Consider the following 16,015-nt stretch of genomic DNA (forward strand, 5'->3'; position numbering starts at 1 on the left):
GCGATCGCAAGGCAAGTGCTTTGTCTCTCTGCTTTCCTCTGCCTGCCGCTCGCTCGCTCCGAGCCCATGCGCTACTCCGTGGCCGAGGAGGCGGCGAGCGGGTCGGTGGTAGGCAACGTGGCGGAGGACGCGGGGCTGTCCCCGGCGCAGCTGGCGGCTCGCCGCGCCCGCCTGGCCTCGGAGGACGGCCGGCAGCACTTTCGCTTCGAGCCCGCCACCGGCCGCCTCGTCGTGGCCGAGAGGCTGGACCGGGAGGAGCTGTGCGGCCAGTCCGCTGCCTGCACGCTCCCCTTCGAGCTCCTGCTGGCAAACCCGCTGCAGTTCTTTCGGGTCGAGGTGGCCGTGGAGGACATCAATGACCATTCGCCCGTTTTCCCGGAGGAACAGGTCACTTTAAGGATCCTGGAAAGGAGCGACCCAGGATCGCGTTTCCCTCTGGTTGGGGCTCGGGACCTGGACGTTGGCAGCAACAGCATCCAAGCTTACAGCATTGCTCCCGACAATGAGTACTTTAGCGTCTCCTTTGGGAGTCGGATTAAAGGCAAGAAGTATGTGGAACTGGTCTTGGAAAAGGCTCTAGACCGAGAGGAGCATGCGGAGGTGGGTTTCAGTCTCGTTGCCACGGACGGGGGCTCTCCTCCCAGGAGTGGGACCACCCAAATACGCATTGTCATTCTAGATGTAAATGACAATGCTCCCATCTTCACCGAGGAGCTCTATGATGTGCAGATTTTGGAAAATGCGCTGGAAGGCTCTGTGGTTCTCAGAGTGGTGGCAACCGATCAGGATGTGGATGTCAATGGACATATCACCTACCAGTTCAGAGAGCTGGAGGACCAGAGCAATGCAGCATTTGCAATTGACCCCATGAGTGGTGAAATTAGACTCACAAAACCTCTGGACTTTGAGGTAGCCGAGAATCATGAGCTCAGTGTACAGGCCACGGATGGCGGGGGCCTCTCGGCCATCTGCAAGGTGTTGGTGGAGGTGGTGGATGTGAATGACAACGCACCGGAGGTGGTGGTCAGTTCCTTCAACAGTCCCCTCCCTGAGAACGCGTTACCTGGGACAGTGGTTGCCCTCATTATGGTCAGGGACCGGGATTCTGGTGCCAATGGGAAGATCTCATGTGCCCTTGAGGACCAGCTATCATTCTCCCTGCGGCTGGCATACACAAATTACTATGAGCTGGTGACGGTGAGCACTCTGGACAGGGAGGAGACTGCGCGATACATGCTCACTGTCACAGCAGCAGATGCAGGGGCACCTCCTCTCACAACCACCCAGACCTTCATGGTGGACATCTCCGATGTCAATGACAATGCACCTGTCTTCAACCAGACATCGTACACCATGTACGTGCGTGAGAACAATGTGCCCACGGTGCTCGTTGGAGCCGTCAGTGCTGCGGATGCCGATGTGGGGTCCAATGCCAAGGTGACATATTTCCTGGCACCAGCCCAGCCCACAGAGCAGCCTCCCTGCTCCTGCATCTCCGTGAACTCCGAGAACGGGCACGTGTTTGTGCTGCGGCCTCTGGACTACGAGCAGGTGAGGCAGATTGAGGTCTTGGTGAGTGCTTCTGATGCGGGATCTCCTCCTCTCAGGGCCAATGTCACAGTCCGCCTTGTCGTGGTAGATGAGAATGACAATGCACCAAAGGTGCTGTACCCATCACAGGACAGCAGTCAACCATCCAGCGAGCTGGTGCCTGTGTCAGCTGAGGCAGACTACCTCATCACGAAAGTTGTGGCTGTGGATGCGGACTCGGGGCAGAACTCGTGGCTCTCATACCACCTGCTGAGGGCCACCGACCCCGGGCTGTTTGTGGTGGGTGCCCAAAGTGGGGAGGTGCGGCTGAAGAGGCCAGTGACGGAGAGGGATGCCATGAAGCAGAAGCTCGTTGTCCTGGTGCGAGACAATGGGCGGCCACCACTGTCAGCCACTGCTGCCCTGAGCGCACTCCTGCTCCATGACTTCTCAGATGTGCGCCTACCGCACAGCAGCCCGACCACGGAGGAAGAGAGCGACTCCCTGACAACCTATTTAATCATTTCATTGACCTTCGTCTCACTCCTCTTCCTCGCATCCCTGACAGCCTTCATCACTCTCAAGGTGTGCAAGAGAAAGGAGCTGAAGGATGGGCATGTGTTTTATGGTGCTGGCAACCTGCAGAGCGACCTGGTTGACGCAGCCACTGCCGGGACCCTTCCCCATGGCTATTGCTATGAGATCAGCCTCACAACAGGCTCAGGCAACAGCGAGTTCAAGTTCCTGAAGCCCATCCTCCCCAGCCTGCCACCACAGCAGAGCTCCATGGGTGGCGGCACCAGCGCTGAACAGGATTTCCCTCGTGGCTCCGTCACTGCAGAGGACATGGCACCAGACAACCATGGGACGCTCTCTGCACAACAGTTCAATAGTCTTTCCTTTAACTAGCATGAAGTCAGCACAGGCGCAGGCTTCCTGCCTCATCATTGGCAGGGATTGGGTCTACAACCTGTGGCAATGGTTCCTCCAGAGTAAATGTGCATTTACAGTTGACATCACTGATTTCCCTCAAATTCTAAGCCAGAAGAAAGTTTGTCTCCCTTTCCAAAACAAATAAACAAACAAAGAAACAATGTTAAATGCTCCTTGACCCAGGAAATAACATAATTCAACTTTTCTACAGCCACTTCTGAAATGCTTTGAGATTGGCGTTAGGTCCAGGGTCCCCATCTAAGTTCTTGTCTCACTTGCCGTTAGGCAAGACCTTGAGCAGTGATTCTGTGCTGGAATGGTATTGCAAGTGCACGCAGGTGAATCACATTGTCCTGGCTTTGGCTGGGATAGAGTTAATTTTCTTCCCAGTAGCTGGTAGAGTGCTGTGCTTTGGATTTAACATGAGAATGACATCACAGTGATGTTTCAGTGGTCTCTAAGTAGTGCTTACCCTAAGTCAAGGACTTTTCAGCTTGTCATGCCCTACCTGTGAGAAGCTAGGAGGGGCAGAAGAAACTGGGAGGGGGTACAGTCAGGATAGCTGATCCTACTCGTCAAAGTGATGTTCCATACCGTATGACGTCATTCTCAGCATATAAATTGGGGGAAATTGTCCGGGCATCTCAGGATGCTGCTTGGGAACAGGCTGGGTATCAGTTGGCTGGCAGTATTAGTTGGTTGGCAGCGAGCATTTCTTTTTATTTGCATCACTTGATTTTTTGGGGTTTTTTTTGTGTTTGTTTTTTTGTCATTATTTTCACATTATTACTACTAGTAGTATTAGTATTAGTAGTTGTCATAGTTGAAGTAGCATATTTTTTTTCCATTTTAAACTGTTCTTAGATCACCCCATGAATTTTCTTTCTTTTACTCTTCTGATTCTCTCTCCCATCCCACCATGGGGAGGTCCAAGGGTGTTAGTGAGTGAATGGCTGTGTGGTGTTTACTGCCATCTGGGGTTAAAATGTGACACATGCTCACCGAAACGCATGTGGCCCTCATCCCTGGTTAGACAAGCATGAAATTGTGACTACTGAGTTACAACGTGGTACAAGACACGTGGTACTGTTTCTTCTCTGGGTGCTGGATGTCTGTCTGAGGTGTGGCTCTGTGTTTTTTGCCTTCTGCTCACTATGTCTGCCTGGACAGCTGTTGTGTGTCTGCATACACTGCACTAGTGCTGCCCAGTGAAAGAGGGAGCTGCTCACATCCAGCCGTTGTGATGCAAGCAATTCCAGCTCATCAGGCGAGAAGGGTATTTTGTCCCTTTGAGTACAGCAGTCTCCTCTTCTCTGGGGAGAGGATTAAAGAAACAAGACCTGCCTTTTGCCCATAAGAAGGGGGTTGGTGGTCTGTCTCCTTAGGATTGCCTTGGAAATATATCAGTACCAACAGAGTTGGAATGGAATGGAACGGAACGGAACGGAACAGAATATAGAATAGAATATAGAACAATATAACATGGCATAGCATAGCATAGCATAGCATAGCATAGCATAGCATAGAATAGAATAGAATAGAATAGAATAGAATAGAATGGAATAGAATAGAATAGAATATTTCAGTGGGAAGGGACCTGCAATGTTCGTCTAGTCCAACTGCCTAACCATCTCAGGTCTGACCAAAAGTTAAAGCATGCTGTTAAGGACATTATCCAAGTGTCCCTTAAACACTTACAACGTGGTACAAGCAAGGGGCTCTTACTTCTCTGGGTGCTGGATGTCTGTGTCTGAGGTGTGGAGTCTGTGTGTTTTGCCTTCTGCTCACTATGATTGCCTGGACAGCTGTTGTGTGTCTGCATATGCTGCACTAGTGCTGCCCAGTGAAGGAGGGAGCTGCTCGCATTGAGCTGTTGTGATGCACGCAATTCCATCTTATCAGGCGAGAAGGGTATTTTGTCCCTTTGAGTACAGCAGTCTCCTCTTCTCTGGGGAGAGGATTAAACACACGAGATCTTCCTTTTGCCCGTAAGAAGGGGGTTGGTGGGCTGTCTCCTTGGGATTGCCTTGGAAATACAGAAGTATGAACAGAGTTGGAGTGGAATGGAATGGAATGGAATGGAATAGAACGGAACATTACCCAAGTGTCCCTTAAACACTGACAGCCATGGGGCATCGATCCATCGAATCTCAGAACCCTGTTCCATTGTTTGACCATCTCTTGGTAAAGAAGGGCTTCCTAATTTCAAGCCATTAAACCTCCCCCGCTATGTAGTTTGACCCATTCCCACATGTCCTATCACTGGATATGAGGGAGAAGAGTGGACCAATGCAAAATAAAGCAGGATAATCACCTCTTTTGACCAGGTGTTTTTGATGCCCCCCAGGATATGGTTTGATGTCGTGGTTGCCAGGGCCCACTGCTGGCACGTACTGGCCCTGCTCTCAACCAGCACCCCCAGATCCCTTTCAGCAGGGCTGATCTCCAGCCACTCCTCTCCCAATTTATACTTGTGCCCAGCATGACTTCACCCCAGGTGCAGAATCTGGCACGTGGACTTGTTAAATTTCATGCCACTGATGATTGTCCAATGTTCCAATCTATGTAGAACCCCCTGTGAGGCCTCTTGTTCCTTGGGAGATTCAGCAGCACCTCCCAATCTGGTATCATCAGTAAAGCTGCTAAAGGAGCATTCAACTCCTGCATCCGGATCAGTGAAAAAATATTGAACAGGTCTGGCCTGAGAACTGAACCCTCAGGAATGCCAATGGTGACCTGTCACCAGACAGATGTAGCCCCGCCCATTCACTATATCCCTTTGAGCCCTGCTCTGGAACCAGTTCTTCACTCAACTCGTCGTGAATCCATGCATCTCACAGTTAGACAACATGTCCATGAAGATTCTCTGAGGAACAGTATATAAGTCTTACTAAGATCCTGAGAAGCTACATCCCCAGCCTTCTCTTTGTCCACGAGGGCAGGTGACCTTATGCTAGAAGGACATGGACCAATTGGAGCGAGTCCAGAGGAGGTCCACCAAGATGCTCAGAGAGCTGGAGCACCTCTCCTATGAAGACAGGCTGAGACAGTTGGGTTTGTTCAGTCTGGAAAAGAGGAGGCTCCGGGGACACCTTTAGAGAAGCCTTCCAGAACCTACAGGGGCCTGCGGGAAAGATGGGGAGGGGCTCTTTATCAGGGAGTGTAGTGATTGGTTGAGGGGGAAGAGATTTAAACTGAAAGAGGATAGATTGACATGAGATGTTGAGGAAGAAATTGTTTACTGTGAGGGTGGTGAGACTCTGGAACAGGCTGCCCAAGGAATTTGTGGATGCCCCATCCCTGGAGGTGTTCAAGGCCAGGCTGGATGGTGCTTTGAGCAACCTGGTGTAGTGGGAGACGTCCCTGCCTATGTCAGGGGGTTGGAACTCGATGATCTTTAAGGTCCCTTCCAACCCAAACCATTCCATGATTCTATGATTCTATGGTTCCAGGATCATTCTATCAGTCTATGATGTCAAAGCAATTAAGCAGGACTTGCCTTCAGTGATCCCATCCAGAACCCATCCTGATGATTGCACTGTTCTTTAAATGCTTTCACTAGTACCCAGTTTCATCTTCTCCATAATTTTTCAGGAGCTAGGGTTAGACTAAGAGCTCTGTCTCTGTAGTTTCCTGGGTCTTCCCTCATGCTCTTCTTGCAGATTGGAAGAATATTGGTGAGCTTCCAGTCAGCAGGGACCCCTCCCCAGACTCCAAAGGCCTTTGGCATCTGATCAAGAGGGATCCTGCCATAACATCTGCAAGCTCCTTCAGTGCTCTGGGATGAATTAGCCCCATGGACTTGTGAACGTTCTGCTGCTACAGCTGCTCCCTGACAATTTTAGAGTCCACCAATGGAAAGTCACTCTTCTCGCACTGGTGGTCCTCTGACTCAGTGGACCGGGCAGCCCAGGGTCAATCAGTATTCTTAAAACCCAAATACAGAAAATCATTGAATGCCTCTGCTTCTTGTTCATCGCTGCCACTCAGGTGACCAACAACTATCAGTCTATTGTTTTCTTTACACTTCCTCTTGCTCTTACAGCACTTACAAAAGCCTTTCTTGTTGTCTGACACAACGCTGGCCAGTTACCACTCCAGCTAAGATTTGCCCTTTCATGTCTTCTCCCTGCATGCACAAGCCCCAGCTCTGCAATCTTCCTGCAAAGCCTGACCTTGCTTCCAGAGATCACACAATATCCTTTTCCTCTTGAGCTCCACGAGGAGTTCCCTGTTTGGTCTAGCTGGTCTTCTGCCCTGTTTGCTTGACTTTGGACACAGTGCAATTGCTTGCTGGCAGACTGTAAGTGTTGAGAGTTGTGAAAACATGTTCATTGCCTCTGGGTGCATTGTAAAGAAACTCCACAAGTCCCTTCAGAAGACCTTGTCTGAAGGTAGAACTGTGAGGAACTCGGAAAAGGGCCATTGATTTTGGTGTCATCTTTGTTGTTCCTGAATGGAGAGGCTTCTTGATGGCAGTGGAAAGGTGTTCCAGTAGGATTTTCTGTGTTTGTGTTGGAGCACTTGCATTCTCCTTTTTCCCCTTTCTCGTTTTCCTCTGTGACGTGTGTTTGAGCATTGTCTTACGTATTCCTCTTCAGAAGGTCTGTAAACCCATGTATAAGAGTGGATTGGTTGAAAGAAGGCAGTATGACACTGAATATTTGGAAAACCCTGGATCAGGGTTGTGCTACGCTAGTAAACTCTATCACTGTAAAACGGGATACCTTTGAGTGTAAAAACGAAATAAAGAGAATGCTTGAATGCCTTGTGTGGAGACAGAAGTCTTTGTAGAGATGTTTTTTCTGGGAAAGCTCTGTCATAGTTTTTGAAATTGATGAGATTTTTTTACTCATTTTGTCCCTTGCCTGAGGTAAGGTTGAGTGGGTCCATTTCTTCAGTTTGGAGATGAAGACTATGGAGCATTAAGGGAAACTGTGGGGAGCAGGACTTTACTGGCAGGCCCCCATGGGTCTTCGGGGAACTGAGCTTCTTGTTGCAAGAGGGCCCAGTTAGATCCTGGTGAGGGGAAACTGGCCCCTACTCTAAGAGGAAGCCTAGGTGTGCAATGGCCTGTGCAAAGCAGTGAGGTGGGGGGAGTGACCTATCCCACCCTTCCTAGAGCACCAGCTGTGGATGGCAACTGTGAGGTGTTCAAGCACAAAGTGTTTGTGACATTAAAGGTGTAGGAGTTTCAGAAGAAGGATGTCACAAAGTCAGCATACGTGTTCCTTTGGGGAAGTGCTTGGGAGAAGACCAGAAGGTGGGCCTTTGGTGAGTGAAATCTGCTGCCAGGGAGAGTCTTTGATCTAGGTACATGTAAAGGACTTCACCTGTCTCTTGCACAAGGACCTGATGAAAGGGTAAGACCCGAGGCTGGTGTAGCGTAGACGGTAATAAATCAAGAAGTGAATGATGCACTATGCAGTCAACCCAAGAAGAATCATGGAATCATTTAGTCTGGCCACGATCCTTGAGAGCATCGAGTCCAACTGTTTACCTGGCATTGCCAAGGTCACCACTGAAACCTGTCCCTAAGCGCCACGGCCAGGGATGGAGGGCACTTCCGTGGGGAGCGGGTGTTGGTGCTTGAGAATGGTTTTGGTGCAGAAATGTTTCCGGGCTCTGGGCAGTGGGGAGCGGGGCACAGCTAGAACTGAATTTGGCAAGGGATGTAAAAAAAAAAACCAAGAAAGGCTTCTACAGGTACATTAACCAGAAAAGGAGGGTCAAAGAAAACATACCCCCCCTGATGAGCAACAGTGGGGAACTTGTATCAACGGATGAGGAGAAGGCGGAAGTTCTCAACAACTTTTTTGCCTTCAAAAAGTCTTCACTGGCAACCCGTTTCCTCCTAGCTCCCATGTTGATGGCCCACAAGTTAGCGACCAAGGTGACAAAGTCCCTCCCACTGTAGGTGAAGACATAGTACGTGATCAACTGAGGAACCTGAAGATATACAAGTCCATGGGACCTGATGAAATACACCCCAGAGTCCTGAAGGAACTAGCTGACGTAGCTGCCAAGCCACTTTCCATGATATTTGAAAAGTCATGGTGGTCAGGTGAAGTCCCTGCGGACTGGAAGAGAGGAAACATCACACCCATTTTTAAAAAGGGTAGAAAGGAGGACCCTGGGAACTACCGACCTGTCAGCCTCACCTCCGTGCCTGGGAAGACCATGGAACAGATCCTTCTAGATGCCATGCTTGGGCACATGGAGGACACGGAGATGATTCAAGATAGCCAGCATGGCTTTCCTAGGGGCAGGTCCTGCCTGACTAACCTAGTGGCCTTCTATGATAGCGTGACTAGGTCAGTAGATAAGGGACGACCTATGGACGTGATCTATCTGGACTTCAGGAAGGCCTATGACATGGTCCCTCACAACATCCTGCTTGCCAAATTGGAGGGATACAGATTTGATGGGTGGACTGTTCAGTGGATAAGGAATTGGCTGGATGGTTGCACCCAGAGGGTGGTACTCAATGGCTTGAAGTCCAGATGGCAAGCAGTGACAAGTGGTGTCCCTCAAGGGTCCGTGCTGGGACCAGTACTGTTTAACATTTTTATCAATGACATAGACAGAGGGATTGAGAGCACCATCAGCAAGTTTGCAGATGACACCAAGCTGTGTGGTGTTGTCGATACACCGGAGGGACGGGATGTCATCCAGAGGGACCTGGACAGGCTGGAGAGGTGGGCCCAGATGAACCTCATGAGGTTCAACAAAAGCAAGTGCAGGGTTCTGCACCTGGGCCGAAACAATCCTCGGTATAAATACAGACTGGGGGATGAGGTATTAGAAAGCAGCCCTGAGGAAAGGGACTTGGGGGTGCTGATGGACGAGAAGCCGGACATGAGCAGGCAATGTGCTCTCGCAGCCCAGAAGGCCAATCACATCCTGGGCTGCATCAAAAGAAGTGTTGCCAGCAGATCCAGAGAGGTGATTCTGCCACTTTACTCTGCTCTGGTGAGACCTCACCTGGAGTACTGTGTGCAGGTCTGGAGCCCTCAATATAGAAAGGACATGGACCTGATGGAGCGGGTCCAGAGGAGGGCCACTAAAATGATCAGGGCGTTGGAGCACGTCTGCTATGAGGACAGGCTGAAGGAACTGGGATTGTTCAGCCTGGAGAAGAGGAGGCTCCCGGGAGACCTAATAGCGGCCTTCCAGTACCTGAGGGGGCCTACAGGAAGGCTGGGGAGAATCTGTTCATAAAGGACCCCAGTGACAGGACAAGGGGCAATGGTTTTAAGCTGGAGAAGGGGAGATTTAGATTGGATACTAGGAAAAAGTTCTTTACTATGAGGGTGGTGAAACACTGGAACAGGTTGCCCAGGGAGGTGGCTGAGGCCCCTTCCCTTGAGATATTCAAGGTGAAGCTCGACAGGCCCTGGGCAAGTCGTCTAGTTGGGGGTGTCCCAGCTGACTGCGGGAAGGTCGGACTAGATGACCTTTGGAGGTCCCTTCCGGGCTGGACCAATCTATGAATCTATGAATCTAAGAGGCGGAGCAGGTGCGGGCGGTGCCCGTGCGCTTGGAATCAGGCGGCGGTCCCGCAGGACTCCCCGGCGCCATGTGCGCGCATGCGTGCGCGGGGCCGCGCGTGTGCGGACGGGCCGGTGTGGCGGTGCGAGCCGTCAGGGCGCAGTCCCGCCGCGGGCCGCAGGGTGGTGCTCCCGGCCAAGGCGGCGCCGAGCGGCTGCGGGCGGGGAGGCGGCCGAGACCAGCCCGCCGCTGCCCAGCCCAGCCCAGCGCATCCGAGCCGAGACGAGCGGGGAGAGGCAGAGGCAGCGGCGATCAGTGGCGAGCGGTGCCCCGTTCGACCCGCTGCCGGGCCACGGCGGCCGCGCTGCGAGCCGCCAGCCGGAGTCGGCGAGAGGGAGAGCGCCCGCCCGCCGCCCCGCCGCGCTGCTGCCGGGAGCCGCTCTCCGCTCTCCGCTGTCCGCGGAGGAGTGGTCGGGCGATCCGCGAGACGGAGGCTGTCCGCCGGCCCGCCATGGCGATCGCAAGGCAAGTGCTTTGTCTCTCTGCTTTCCTCTGCCTGCCGCTCGCTCGCTCCGAGCCCATGCGCTACTCCGTGGCCGAGGAGGCGGCGAGCGGGTCGGTGGTAGGCAACGTGGCGGAGGACGCGGGGCTGTCCCCGGCGCAGCTGGCGGCTCGCCGCGCCCGCCTGGCCTCGGAGGACGGCCGGCAGCACTTTCGCTTCGAGCCCGCCACCGGCCGCCTCGTCGTGGCCGAGAGGCTGGACCGGGAGGAGCTGTGCGGCCAGTCCGCTGCCTGCACGCTCCCCTTCGAGCTCCTGCTGGCAAACCCGCTGCAGTTCTTTCGGGTCGAGGTGGCCGTGGAGGACATCAATGACCATTCGCCCGTTTTCCCGGAGGAACAGGTCACTTTAAGGATCCTGGAAAGGAGCGACCCAGGATCGCTTTTCCCTCTGGTTGGGGCTCGGGACCTGGACGTTGGCAGCAACAGCATCCAAGCTTACAGCATTGCTCCCGACAATGAGTACTTTAGCGTCTCCTTTGGGAGTCGGAGTGAAAACGACCAGTACGTGGAACTGGTCTTGGAAAAGACTTTAGACCGGGAGGAGCAGGCAGAGGTGGGTTTCAGTCTCATTGCCATGGACGGGGGCTCTCCTCCCAGGAGTGGGACCACCCAAATCCACATTGTTGTTCTAGATGTAAATGACAACGCTCCCATCTTCACTCAAGAGCGATACATTGGGCAGGTTTTGGAAAATGCGCTGGAAGGCTCTGTGGTTCTCAGAGTGGTGGCAACTGATCGGGATGTGGGAGAAAATGGGGATGTCACCTATCAGTTTAGCCAAGCAGTGGGTCAGAGCAACTCAATGTTTGTGATTGACCCCACGAGTGGTGAAATTAAGCTCATGATGCCTCTGGACTTTGAGGTGGCTGAGAATCATGAGCTCAGTGTGCACGCCACGGATGGTGGGGGCCTCTCAGCTATCTGCAAGGTGTTGGTGGAGGTGGTGGATGTGAATGACAACGCACCGGAGGTGGTGGTCAGTTCCTTTAACAGCCCCCTCCCTGAGAACGCATTACCTGGGACAGTGGTTGCCCTTTTTACTGTCAGGGACCGGGATTCTGGTGCCAATGGGAAGATCTCATGTGCCCTTGAGGACCAGCTATCATTCTCCCTGCGGCTGGCCTATAAGAATTACTATGAGCTGGTGACGGCGAGCACTCTGGACAGGGAGGAGACTGCGCGATACATGCTCACTGTCACAGCAGCAGATGCAGGGGCACCTCCTCTCACAACCACCCAGACCTTCACGGTGGACATCTCCGATGTCAATGACAATGCACCTGTCTTCAACCAGACATCGTACACCATGTACGTGCGTGAGAACAATGTGCCCACGGTGCTCGTTGGAGCCGTCAGTGCTGCGGATGCCGATGTGGGGTCCAATGCCAAGGTGACATATTTCCTGGCACCAGCCCAGCCCACAGAGCAGCCTCCCTGCTCCTGCATCTCCGTGAACTCCGAGAACGGGCACGTGTTTGTGCTGCGGCCTCTGGACTACGAGCAGGTGAGGCAGATTGAGGTCTTGGTGAGTGCTTCTGATGCGGGATCTCCTCCTCTCAGGGCCAATGTCACAGTCCGCCTTGTCGTGGTAGATGAGAATGACAATGCACCAAAGGTGCTGTACCCATCACAGGACAGCAATCGACCATCCAGCGAGCTGGTGCCTGTGTCAGCTGAGGCGGACTACCTCATCACAAAAGTTGTGGCTGTGGATGCGGACTCGGGGCAGAACTCGTGGCTCTCATACCACCTGCTGAGGGCCACCGACCCCGGGCTGTTTGTGGTGGGTGCCCAAAGTGGGGAGGTGCGGCTGAAGAGGCCAGTGACGGAGAGGGATGCCATGAAGCAGAAGCTCGTTGTCCTGGTGCGAGACAATGGGCGGCCACCACTGTCAGCCACTGCTGCCCTGAGCGCACTCCTGCTCCATGACTTCTCAGATGTGCGCCTACCGCACAGCAGCCCGACCACGGAGGAAGAGAGCGACTCCCTGACAACCTATTTAATCATTTCATTGACCTTCGTCTCACTCCTCTTCCTCGCATCCCTGACAGCCTTCATCACTCTCAAGGTGTGCAAGAGAAAGGAGCTGAAGGATGGGCATGTGTTTTATGGTGCTGGCAACCTGCAGAGCGACCTGGTTGACGCAGCCACTGCCGGGACCCTTCCCGACGGCTATTGCTATGAGATCAGCCTCACAACAGGCTCAGGCAACAGCGAGTTCAAGTTCCTGAAGCCCATCCTCCCCAGCCTGCCACCACAGCAGTGCTCCATGGGTGGCGGCACCAGCGCTGAACAGGATTTCCCTCGTGGCTCCGTCACTGCAGAGGACATGGCACCAGACAACCATGGGACGCTCTCTGCACAACAGTTCAATAGTCTTTCCTTTAACTAGCATGAAGTCAGCACAGGCGCAGGCTTCCTGCCTCATCATTGGCAGGGATTGGGTCTACAACCTGTGGCAATGGTTCCTCCAGAGTAAATGTGCATTTACAGTTGACATCACTGATTTCCCTCAAATTCTAAGCCAGAAGAAAGTTTGTCTCCCTTTCCAAAACAAATAAACAAACAAAGAAACAATGTTAAATGCTCCTTGACCCAGGAAATAACATAATTCAACTTTTCTACAGCCACTTCTGAAATGCTTTGAGATTGGCGTTAGGTCCAGGGTCCCCATCTAAGTTCTTGTCTCACTTGCCGTTAGGCAAGACCTTGAGCAGTGATTCTGTGCTGGAATGGTATTGCAAGTGCACGCAGGTGAATCACATTGTCCTGGCTTTGGCTGGGATAGAGTTAATTTTCTTCCCAGTAGCTGGTAGAGTGCTGTGCTTTGGATTTAACATGAGAATGACATCACAGTGATGTTTCAGTGGTCTCTAAGTAGTGCTTACCCTAAGTCAAGGACTTTTCAGCTTGTCATGCCCTACCTGTGAGAAGCTAGGAGGGGCAGAAGAAACTGGGAGGGGGTACAGTCAGGATAGCTGATCCTACTCGTCAAAGTGATGTTCCATACCGTATGACGTCATTCTCAGCATATAAATTGGGGGAAATTGTCCGGGCATCTCAGGATGCTGCTTGGGAACAGGCTGGGTATCAGTTGGCTGGCAGTATTAGTTGGTTGGCAGCGAGCATTTCTTTTTATTTGCATCACTTGATTTTTTGGGGTTTTTTTTGTGTTTGTTTTTTTGTCATTATTTTCACATTATTACTACTAGTAGTATTAGTATTAGTAGTTGTCATAGTTGAAGTAGCATATTTTTTTTCCATTTTAAACTGTTCTTAGATCACCCCATGAATTTTCTTTCTTTTACTCTTCTGATTCTCTCTCCCATCCCACCATGGGGAGGTCCAAGGGTGTTAGTGAGTGAATGGCTGTGTGGTGTTTACTGCCATCTGGGGTTAAAATGTGACACATGCTCACCGAAACGCATGTGGCCCTCATCCCTGGTTAGACAAGCATGAAATTGTGACTACTGAGTTACAACGTGGTACAAGACACGTGGTACTGTTTCTTCTCTGGGTGCTGGATGTCTGTCTGAGGTGTGGCTCTGTGTTTTTTGCCTTCTGCTCACTATGTCTGCCTGGACAGCTGTTGTGTGTCTGCATACACTGCACTAGTGCTGCCCAGTGAAAGAGGGAGCTGCTCACATCCAGCCGTTGTGATGCAAGCAATTCCAGCTCATCAGGCGAGAAGGGTATTTTGTCCCTTTGAGTACAGCAGTCTCCTCTTCTCTGGGGAGAGGATTAAAGAAACAAGACCTGCCTTTTGCCCATAAGAAGGGGGTTGGTGGTCTGTCTCCTTAGGATTGCCTTGGAAATATATCAGTACCAACAGAGTTGGAATGGAATGGAACGGAACGGAACGGAACAGAATATAGAATAGAATATAGAACAATATAACATGGCATAGCATAGCATAGCATAGCATAGCATAGCATAGCATAGCATAGAATAGAATAGAATAGAATAGAATAGAATAGAATGGAATAGAATAGAATAGAATATTTCAGTGGGAAGGGACCTGCAATGTTCGTCTAGTCCAACTGCCTAACCATCTCAGGTCTGACCAAAAGTTAAAGCATGCTGTTAAGGACATTATCCAAGTGTCCCTTAAACACTTACAACGTGGTACAAGCAAGGGGCTCTTACTTCTCTGGGTGCTGGATGTCTGTGTCTGAGGTGTGGAGTCTGTGTGTTTTGCCTTCTGCTCACTATGATTGCCTGGACAGCTGTTGTGTGTCTGCATATGCTGCACTAGTGCTGCCCAGTGAAGGAGGGAGCTGCTCGCATTGAGCTGTTGTGATGCACGCAATTCCATCTTATCAGGCGAGAAGGGTATTTTGTCCCTTTGAGTACAGCAGTCTCCTCTTCTCTGGGGAGAGGATTAAACACACGAGATCTTCCTTTTGCCCGTAAGAAGGGGGTTGGTGGGCTGTCTCCTTGGGATTGCCTTGGAAATACAGAAGTATGAACAGAGTTGGAGTGGAATGGAATGGAATGGAATAGAACGGAACATTACCCAAGTGTCCCTTAAACACTGACAGCCATGGGGCATCGATCCATCGAATCTCAGAACCCTGTTCCATTGTTTGACCATCTCTTGGTAAAGAAGGGCTTCCTAATTTCAAGCCATTAAACCTCCCCCGCTATGTAGTTTGACCCATTCCCACATGTCCTATCACTGGATATGCGGGAGAAGAGTGGACCAATGCAAAATAAAGCAGGATAATCACCTCTTTTGACCAGGTGTTTTTGATGCCCCCCAGGATATGGTTTGATGTCGTGGTTGCCAGGGCCCACTGCTGGCACGTACTGGCCCTGCTCTCAACCAGCACCCCCAGATCCCTTTCAGCAGGGCTGATCTCCAGCCACTCCTCTCCCAATTTATACTTGTGCCCAGCATGACTTCACCCCAGGTGCAGAATCTGGCACGTGGACTTGTTAAATTTCATGCCACTGATGATTGTCCAATGTTCCAATCTATGTAGAACCCCCTGTGAGGCCTCTTGTTCCTTGGGAGATTCAGCAGCACCTCCCAATCTGGTATCATCAGTAAAGCTGCTAAAGGAGCATTCAACTCCTGCATCCGGATCAGTGAAAAAATATTGAACAGGTCTGGCCTGAGAACTGAACCCTCAGGAATGCCAATGGTGACCTGTCACCAGACAGATGTAGCCCCGCCCATTCACTATATCCCTTTGAGCCCTGCTCTGGAACCAGTTCTTCACTCAACTCGTCGTGAATCCATGCATCTCACAGTTAGACAACATGTCCATGAAGATTCTCTGAGGAACAGTATATAAGTCTTACTAAGATCCTGAGAAGCTACATCCCCAGCCTTCTCTTTGTCCACGAGGGCAGGTGACCTTATGCTAGAAGGACATGGACCAATTGGAGCGAGTCCAGAGGAGGTCCACCAAGATGCTCAGAGAGCTGGAGCACCTCTCCTATGAAGACAGGCTGAGACAGTTGGGTTTGTTCAGTCTGGAAAAGAGGAGGCTCC

General features: G+C 51.7%; 2 protein-coding genes across 2 annotated transcripts; both read left to right on the forward strand.

The window, feature by feature from the left end:
• The first annotated feature begins 66 nt into the window (after positions 1-66).
• LOC141470140 (protocadherin beta-15-like) lies at positions 67-2,439 on the forward strand. The gene has a single exon (XM_074156061.1). The coding sequence runs from the start codon at positions 67-69 to the stop codon at positions 2,437-2,439; it is 2,373 nt and encodes a 790-aa protein (XP_074012162.1).
• Positions 2,440-10,534: 8,095 nt separating this feature from the next.
• LOC141470142 (protocadherin beta-4-like) lies at positions 10,535-12,907 on the forward strand. Its single transcript, XM_074156064.1, has one exon. The coding sequence runs from the start codon at positions 10,535-10,537 to the stop codon at positions 12,905-12,907; it is 2,373 nt and encodes a 790-aa protein (XP_074012165.1).
• Positions 12,908-16,015: the final 3,108 nt, after the last annotated feature.

Source organism: Numenius arquata, chromosome 11, assembly GCF_964106895.1.
Source record: "Numenius arquata chromosome 11, bNumArq3.hap1.1, whole genome shotgun sequence".
In the NCBI taxonomy this organism is placed as follows: domain Eukaryota; kingdom Metazoa; phylum Chordata; class Aves; order Charadriiformes; family Scolopacidae; genus Numenius; species Numenius arquata.

What these genes read in the sequence shown, in the direction of transcription:
- LOC141470140 (XM_074156061.1), top strand. Translation starts at nt 67, where the DNA reads ATGCGCTACTCCGTGGCCGAGGAGGCGGCGAGCGGGTCGGTGGTAGGC.
- LOC141470142 (XM_074156064.1), top strand. Translation starts at nt 10,535, where the DNA reads ATGCGCTACTCCGTGGCCGAGGAGGCGGCGAGCGGGTCGGTGGTAGGC.